We start from the raw sequence: 8,415 nt of genomic DNA on the forward strand, positions 1-8,415 counted from the left end.
GGCTTCGTCCTCGTCGATGCGCAGCGCCGTGGAGATGCACTCGAAGGCGCGCTTGTGACAGGCTCTCACCGTCTCGGGCGCGTCGCCGGCGCCGGTCCTGCTGGCGGTGCCTTTGGCGGCTGCCATGAGCGCCCCGCCGCGAGAGAGGCGTTCGCAGAGCCAGGCGAAGAGCAGCCCGAGCTGGAAGGCCAGGAAGCGAAGCAGCGCGAAGACGGCGAAGAGCGGGTAGGAGAAGTAGTAAAGGTTCCGCTTGTGAGGAGAGGCCACCGCCGCCTGCTGGTGCTGGACGGAGGGAGCCGGCCCGGCTGCGGACGAGGGCGAAGGGGAGGCCCCGGCGGCCCGGGTCGGAGAACTGGAGCCGGCTAAGCCCTTCTTCTTCCCTCTCCCGCCGCCCGGAGAATTCATTCACTGCAGTCGCCATAACCCGCTGCCTGGGACTGACAACAAGCAGCCGCGCGACCCTGCCATAGCAAAGGCTACGCCCCTTTCGCTCAGCCCCGCTACTCTCCACTCCTCCAGAATCTACGCAGTCACCCTTCGGGAATAAGGAGCGCCGTAACGATTTCTTCTAGGCTTCGGGACTATTGTTAACAAGCGCCTGCGCGCAGTAATGAAGCGACAATAGGGGGCGTGGCAGATACGATAGGACGGTTAGAAGCCACGGCCAAGCCGCCCACAGAGTGGCCTCTTAAAGACTGACGACATTTATTTCAGGCATTGTTCGTTTGGTTAGATCCTTACGGAAATCAACTGACAGTCCTTCTTATGGGACAGGAGAGCAGTTGAGGCAGAGGGTTAATTTCCTCATGGAGTCATGGGTCTTGCAAGTGTATTCACTCGAAGACTACCAATCCCATCACGCCCTGGTTTAGAATGCTTTGGAAGTGATGCACGCAGGGCAGCGTGGGTGATGAAACACAGTGCGTCATGGGAGTTAGGATCGGCCCTTCCCCCCGGTTGGCTGATGTCCTATCGGGATGTCCGGACTGGTAGGGGAGCTGGTTTGGTGGTTAGTGCTGCCAACTCTGGGTTGGGAAATGCCCGTAGATACTGGGATTGGAGCCTGGGGATGGGAGTATCTCAGCAGGGTACAGTGCCATTGAATTCACCCTCGAACGCAGCCATTTTTTTCCAGGGGAACAGCTCTGCAACCTGGAGATCAGTTGTTGTAATGATGGGAGATCTCCAGGTCCCACCTGGAGGTTGGCAACCCTCTAATGGTTGCCGAATACAGTACCTTGGTGCTATCTGCCATCACAAATGTAACTAGTCTTGTTTGTCTTTTTTCTTTTTCTTTAAGTGAACAAGAAACTGGTTCCCTTGCCCTAGAAACAATAGGCCCCTGCCACACTGGATCGGCCAAAGTGCGGCTTTTTAGAGCTGCACCAAAAGAGACATGCGGCAGCGGGATCAGATAGATCCCCTGAGCCACCACGCAGTTCCTCCCCGGCAGGATCAGATGCCGGGGGGAAGCCACTGAAGGGAGAGCGAGGCAGCCGAACTGCGCATGTGTGCGCATGCGCAGTTCGGCCGGGAGCCTCGATTAGACAGGTGCTCCAGCGATCTCACGGCCACATTTGCTGCGCCGTTTCCAGTAAGTCGTGCTCTTTTGCAGGTTCTTTGTTGCAGTGGGTTTTCCGGCTGAAGGGATGGATCGGGGACGGGTGCGCACTGCTTTCCAGATGTTGCAGTTTGATCACACCCGTTTGCCACGCCCCCGATCCGTCCCTCTTCCGGGCCAAAACCTCCCGTGTGACCGGGGCCATAGTGTTGTTTCTTGAACAATTAGGTCCTAGAGTAATCCACCTTGAGTCTTAGTGAGAAAGGTAGACTATAAATAACATACATTAAAAAAATTTACTGCCACCACAAGTATATAGCAAATAGGTACCACATAGCAAATTTGATTTACACTGATATCTTATGATGGGATTCCCATCTTCTATCATGGAACTCAAGGTGGCATACATAGGCTTCCCAACAGGTGTGCAGTTCAGGCACTATGCACTCCTAACCTGCCTAGTTTCAGTAAGGTTATGGTATCCTTTATTTTCTAACAGTACACTAGGCTTTCAAGGTGCAGTCCAAACAGTTGCATGTGCCAGAATCGACCTTGATAGAGGCTAAGCATGCCATGTTGTGTAAGTATGACATGACCAGACATCATCCCCTGCCATCAAACCTTGCCCCGTGAGTTTCTAGATTAGGGATGCTGGTGATTTCACAACACTTTTGGAGTCAAATGGTAGAGAAGATCACCATCACCTTCCATAAATAAATTGTGATAGAACATCCTTTCAAAATGAAAAGTAGGCAAGTATCCTTGCAACTGTAAGATAGCCCAGATATCCCCCCATGCACAATTCTGTACTGTTTGTCAAGACTGTATCAGGGAATCCCAGTGACTCCATATTGCCTTTTTTTGCTATGATAATACAGTGGCAGATTAATGCTGTATTGGTTTTCCATGCTCCAAGATGTATGGGGTGCATTCATTTTAAGGGCACATCAGCCTCTCTTGTGGCACATTAGTGCTACCTAGTACATCATTATGGCATCACTAGTTTTAAGTATGATGGTTAATTGTCCCATAACCAACAGTATCATGCTTGCTGCTATCCATTCTTCTGTATTAATGTCAGATGGAATTCCTTGTTCATCTGTGCTGTAAATCTCTATGTCCTGCATTGTAGCACCCAGCTAAAATGTACACAGTATGGATGAGAAATATGAGGATTCCTATCCAGCTTTCATACCATCCTTTTTCCTCCTATCAGTTTAATTATGGAACCAAATATATGGATTAAATCATTTTAAAGAAACCTGTTGAAGCATGTGATTCTACTGGCAAGGCTCCCGTGGTCAATCCTGGCTAGATTCTGTTTCCTAATTGTAAGACCTTCATAGGAAAATTTACTCCTTGTAGCCTTGATCAGCTTGGTGGTTATGTAAAATAACTGCCTTTCCTAAGGATGCTGATGAAGACATCTTTTTCATTCCACTAAGTTTTTAAGCGGTGGTTTTTCTCCAGCTTTTCATCTTTTATGTTTTATTGTTTGTGCATGTTGTTTATTGTAACTATAAAGCATCCTGAGAAAGCTGGAGAGTTAAATAGAATGAATAAACAAGCTCAGACTTTGGGAACTGGCTGCAATTACCCCCCCCCCCCAAATGAAAGCCACTCCTGTAGTATTTTACATGAGGCAGGACGGACTAGAAAAGCATAGTCCTGGGGCTGGGGAGGGAGAGAGAGAGGCACGGAACTGGCACCTACAGGAGTTCATAAGAGCAGCAGCTGAGATGTACGGGCAGAGCTAAAAAATTCATTTATTTGAATGCATCCACATTCTTACCACCACCCCTACTACTCAGACGGCGTCGTTCCACTCGCCCTCCCGAGTGTCCTCACTACGCAGGCGTACTATCGCCATTGAAGAACGACATTCTCATTTACGGCACTCGTGTACGACAGCCTGTTCTGTGCAGTCAGTGTAGACGGTTGTTTTGCTTGTTGCTCCGCGACCGATCCTTGTTCATCGTTTGCGCCTACGGACCAAGATTGCCCGGATAAGAGGAGGTGAGGGAGGGCCATCTGCGAGACTGAACTTAGCGGAGCGGGATGCTGCACCTCGCGCTCTGAAGCCGGAGGCCGGTGCCTCAGTTGGTGGGGTCCCAGTCCTCTCGCGCCTTCTGCCCCACTATTCTGTTTCTCCCACGCGTGCAGAAAAGCGTCCGCTGCTGTTGTTTTAGGCCGGGAAGGTTCGTGGTGCGTCTGATCAAACCCGGGGAGGCAGCCAACCGCCCCTCTTCAGACGAGGCAGTTAGGCTTGGGCAAATAGTGAGAGGCTAGTGCGTGGCCGGGGAGGCAGCCAACCGCCTCTCTTCAGTCGAGGCAGTTGGGCTGATTCTTGGGCAAATAGTGAGAGGCTAGTGCGTGGCAAAGCAATTCTGTACTTCAGTGCTCTGCAGACTTAACAGGGAGTAAGTTCCTTTGAAGTGAATGGGATTTAATTCTCGATAAACATATGTAGGACTGGGCTAGGGGCGATCATACCATCGAAAGCTTCTTTCATCCTGCTTATGACTTGGATTTACTCTTTGGCCACAGCCGTCAAAGACTAAGGACAGTGCTATCTTAAGTAGAGTTACGCCTCTTCTGAAGTAAATGGGTTTACACTGATGTAATTCTCTTTAGGATAGCACTGTTAGAAACCGGAATCTTATGGTCTACTGAGCAAACCCAGCGCACAAAATTTATGCTGCTTCTGCAGTGGACCTGAAAATTTCCATATTTGCAGCAACTTGGGTCTTGAGGCCATGCAACGGTGATGTGACTAGTGTGGTGATAGTAACACCTGTGCTGGGTCGGGTGCAACCTGGGCAGGAGTGCAGAACATGAAGATGAATAAGTTGAAACTTAATTCAGCCAACACTGATGATGAGGGACTTGGCTGATGGGGAAATACCTGATCTGAATAGAATTTCATTTTCCCTTAAGGACCAGGTTTACAAGATCAGAATACTTTTGATTTTGGTCTTGTTTCTGGTGTCAGAGATAGTTGCAGCTTAGTGGACCTTTATCAGTTTTGTTTGATTCTACAGCCAGCTTCACTTGCAGAAGTAAAGTGTGCAACACCTGATTTGTACACATAGTTTTTCTGGTTTCAAACAACAAGGGTGATTTTTAAAAGTTAAACCACTTGATGTTGTTAAGCAATATTGTCATAACTCAAATTCAAGATTTAACTTGCAGAAGTGTAGCTGAAAAATTCCTCCCAACAGGAAAAAAAATGAACCCATACTATAAGATACTTGTGATAGGTGTTTATAATATTTGGACTCAAGTATAACCATAAGTTTATTTGATGACAGCTTAAAACTACCAATTATATTTTTCGTATCAGCTTTTTAAATGCATCACAGTGTGATCAGTATTTTTTTTCCTTCCAAGCCTACTTTATATTTGATAACTTCTACATATCATGGACACAGAACAGATTATGGAGAGCCAGCCACAGGTAATATTAGAAACTTTGATTCTACTGTTTTGTATTTTTTAAAATAAATTTCATTATTTTTATTTTATAATTGTGTGATGTTTTATAGGTTCCAGAAAATCCTCATGCAGAATATGGTCTTGCAGAAAATGTAGAGGTAAGTAAGATTTTTCTGGGGTTTAATTATTTTCAGTTGCAATTAACCTTGAGTTAAGCTAATGAATTCTAGCTTTGAGTGAATGAGGGTACGAAACACATCACGAGTCATAATAGCTTATCTAGTTTAGTCACAAAATTACTATTTTTTGTAAAAAGAGGCTGAAATAATGGCACTAAGGGGAGGGGGGAGCTTGCTTTGTTGCGACTCAGCCTTACAAAGCTTGCTGCTCAGTGGATCCTGGTATATGAAATCATTATGAGCTTATATTAACGACAGAATGCTTTGATACCTTTGCATGTTCTTTTAAATTATTTTAATTAAATCCCATCAGAAATATTTGCTGTAAGTCAAACCATGAAGTGTTAGTGTGTGGGAACATTTTTATTTTATTTTGGAGTCTGAGGCATAAAAAAAAACCTTTGAAAACCTGTACTTTCTCTTTTTATAATCAGTCGAGTGAAGACTATAAAGTAAAACATAAGGGTCTTTGATTACTGTTGAGTGTTCTAATTCAGAAATTCATGTTTTCAACTAAATTACTGGAGTGCTCTCTTCATGTGGCATGTGTTTAAATTCTCCAGCGGATAGCAGAAAATGAGAAGACTAGTGCTGAGAAGACATCAAAACAGAAGGTGGATCTACAGTCATTACCTACACGTGCCTATTTGGATCAGACAGTTGTGCCTATCTTATTACAAGGCCTTGCAGTGCTTGCAAAAGAGAGGTATGGTGCATATCCATTTTTCAGAGGATACTTTTTCTTTATATAGTTTTCTTCCACAGCAGCTGATGTAGTAAATCTGTATCTGGAATGTATTACTTCTGTAGGTGTCGCATGTATGACTAAATGCTCCTCTAGTCAAAAAAATTCCCTGTAAAAACTGTTATGTTGGGGATAAGGCAAGGCTACAGTTCTTCTGACATGCTGGTTTTCTATATGCAGGTACTTTTTTTAATGGAGTTTTTATTCATATGACCTCCCATGTGGGGCAGGCTTTTATCTTTTGTTTCTGAAAACTAAATCAGTGCAAGGGCTTCATTTCTGCTTGGAGCTCTTGTTCTTGTGGTATGCCTTAATTTGATGAGCACCATGGATAGCATGTTGTAAATGCTGATTATCCAGTTTCACTCTGCATGTTAGTAACGCTGGCATTGAGAACAAAAACCTGAAAAGGAACTATAATAATGGGGATGGAAATCAGACTGACCTGTCATAAACAGAATGCAATCAGATTTGACATTGATGACATGGAAGATATGTCCACAGCAGTTACTCTCTTTGCTCTGGCTCCTTCTTCCTTTCTTTCACAGAGTGCAATTGAAAGCTTTGTGGTTTGGGAAGGCTTCAGTCAAGCTACAATTCTCCATGATGCTTTAATGAAAACAGCAGGCCATGTTGGAGTTTATATCCCCCCCCAACGTCTAGATTCTAAACTGGGATTTAACCATGGTTAGAAATCCAATTTGTGGGGAAATTCCAGTTCACCCAGGGGTTGCAGGGGATTGTTTGACTGAAGTGTTCCCAAACCCAGAAGCTTTTACTTGAACTCCTCAGAAGGGGAAATGGGATGGGAGATACGTGCATGGAGTTACTTACAGCTGAGTATTCTTATTCTTTTTTATTGCTTCTTGTCTACAAACCTGGATAAGTAGAAAGCAGTTTTTCTTTCTTTCCTTCTCTTTCAAAGCAGGAAAGGACAAGGGTGGGCTCAGCATGCCTCTCAGTAAATCACAGTGCTTTCCTTGTATTTTCCAGGTCTAATGCTAATGCTTTGGTTATAAAATCAGTTTATTCTATGAATTTGAATAATTTGGCTAAAAGAATGAAGGACTCTTCTCATGAATTTAACATGTTAAAATAGAAGAGCAGATGAAATGAACAATAAAAAAATCCATCATCCTTTGCAGTTTTACAGTGTAGCCTGAAAAAGATTAAATTAGAAGAAAACACTATTACTACTACTGGTTATATAGCACTAGACAAGCTACTGAAGAACAGGCAGACAAACACATGATATGAGAAATCAAAATTCTGGCTCATATTTATAAAGCTAATGTTTCTCTGCTTAGCTGCTGGCTGTATTCCTCATATCTTAACTATAAAATTATTAAAATAAGATGCTTGGTGATCTTGGGTAGTATAAAGCATTTTTTACAAATCTTTAGAATCTACTAGATGCTTAATACTCTTGACACTAAATATTAAAATTGGAAGTGCCCCCAAAATGCTTCTGAATAGAGAGTCAGGCATATATTACAACCAGCTAAATTAAGTGAATTTGTTGAGCTAAGAGATGGAGGACAAAGAACAGAGGAATTAGTCAACAAAAGGAGGACAAGTTTTTACTATTGGAAACAAAGGGATGGGACTATTTCTCAGTACTGTAAAAGTATCCAGATTTTTCTTATTTTTTTCGCTTTATTTTAAGTTATTGTTTTAGGAATTAAAGTATTTAAATTAAAATAAGTATTCAAGTAATGCCTGTACAAAAAAATAATAATCATTGTTCCTTTTTCCCCCCTTCAGGCCACCAAATCCTATTGAGTTCCTAGCAACGTATCTGTTAAAAAATAAGGCGCAGTTTGAAGACCGAAATTAATTCCATTGAAAGATGACTGCTTGACTGCTCAGCGTATATGCTTAAATAATCATGAATCATTGTCTGATGTATAAATTCTACAAAACCAAAAATTTCATTCTCATACTATTTCTTCAGCCTTTTCCCCAATTATTTAATAAAGTACCTTACATTTTATTTGTTCACTTGTTTTAAACTAGCTTTTAAGGCTTCAGAATAAAGTCTGGAAACTCCATTTGGGTGACTACTTTAAATCATTCTAATAAAACATTTCATGACAGGAGAAACAGACAAGTCTCAAATGACTGAGAAGTCAAGAATCTTGACCTCCCAGTACGATATGTACATGGCCAGGTTCTGACAGAAAGGAAATAGACTTTGCCCAAAAACGGTAGCTGAAACTAACTTTTCAGATTATTTTCAAGTACTTTAATTACCACTGAAATGTCCTGTATGTGGGAGCTAGGAAAAACACATTCAGTGAGTATTTAAAAATATTTCTATGTGATCCTGGCAGTGACCCATAAATTCCATTAAAATGAAATATGTTGAATTATCATTTATTAAAATATTTTTATCCTGCATTTCTCAATATTCAGAGTGGCTTATATCACAAGCCAAAGTTGGTATACAGACACATTAAAACCAGTATAATGACTTCACACAAAAACTAACACCA

The 8,415-nt window shown here is 42.9% G+C and overlaps 2 protein-coding genes across 6 annotated transcripts in view; one reads left to right on the top strand and one right to left on the bottom strand.

Moving 5' to 3' along the window:
* SPAST (spastin) overlaps positions 1 to 1,004 on the bottom strand; it is a 46,769-nt gene extending 45,765 nt beyond the window's left edge. The window contains exon 1 of the mRNA XM_015408445.1: positions 5 to 1,004. Within this exon, the coding sequence (XP_015263931.1) occupies positions 5 to 405 (401 nt within the window). The 5' untranslated portion in view covers positions 406 to 1,004. The remainder of the gene's footprint in view (positions 1 to 4) is intronic.
* On the top strand, positions 165 to 7,965 carry DPY30 (dpy-30, histone methyltransferase complex regulatory subunit). Of its 5 annotated transcripts, none has more exons than XM_015408466.1 (5): positions 165 to 225; positions 4,952 to 5,018; positions 5,107 to 5,154; positions 5,739 to 5,881; positions 7,685 to 7,957. In XM_015408466.1, exons 2-5 carry the CDS (start codon positions 4,983 to 4,985, stop codon positions 7,755 to 7,757), a joined length of 300 nt encoding a protein of 99 aa, XP_015263952.1. In that variant the 5' UTR covers positions 165 to 225; positions 4,952 to 4,982; the 3' UTR covers positions 7,758 to 7,957. The 5 variants fall into 5 exon arrangements, with proteins under 5 accessions (XP_015263952.1, XP_015263951.1, XP_015263955.1 ...); XM_015408465.1 differs by lacking the exon at positions 165 to 225 and adding an exon at positions 3,411 to 3,577 and having other exon boundaries at positions 7,685 to 7,965; XM_015408469.1 differs by lacking the exon at positions 165 to 225 and adding an exon at positions 3,591 to 3,766 and having other exon boundaries at positions 7,685 to 7,958.
* Positions 7,966 to 8,415: the final 450 nt, after the last annotated feature.

The sequence above is a fragment of the Gekko japonicus genome, unplaced genomic scaffold, assembly GCF_001447785.1.
Source record: "Gekko japonicus isolate JY-2015 unplaced genomic scaffold, Gekko_japonicus_V1.1 scaffold897, whole genome shotgun sequence".
NCBI classification, from domain to species: Eukaryota; Metazoa; Chordata; class Lepidosauria; order Squamata; family Gekkonidae; genus Gekko; species Gekko japonicus.

Excerpts from the sequence above, each read along its gene's own strand:
- DPY30 (XM_015408466.1), top strand. The coding sequence starts at position 4,983 with ATGGACACAGAACAGATTATGGAGAGCCAGCCACAG. Across the intron at positions 5,019-5,106 it reads TTATGGAGAGCCAGCCACAG|GTTCCAGAAAATCCTCATGC; the intron begins GTAATATTAGAA and ends GATGTTTTATAG. Across the intron at positions 5,882-7,684 it reads GCAGTGCTTGCAAAAGAGAG|GCCACCAAATCCTATTGAGT; the intron begins GTATGGTGCATA and ends TCCCCCCTTCAG.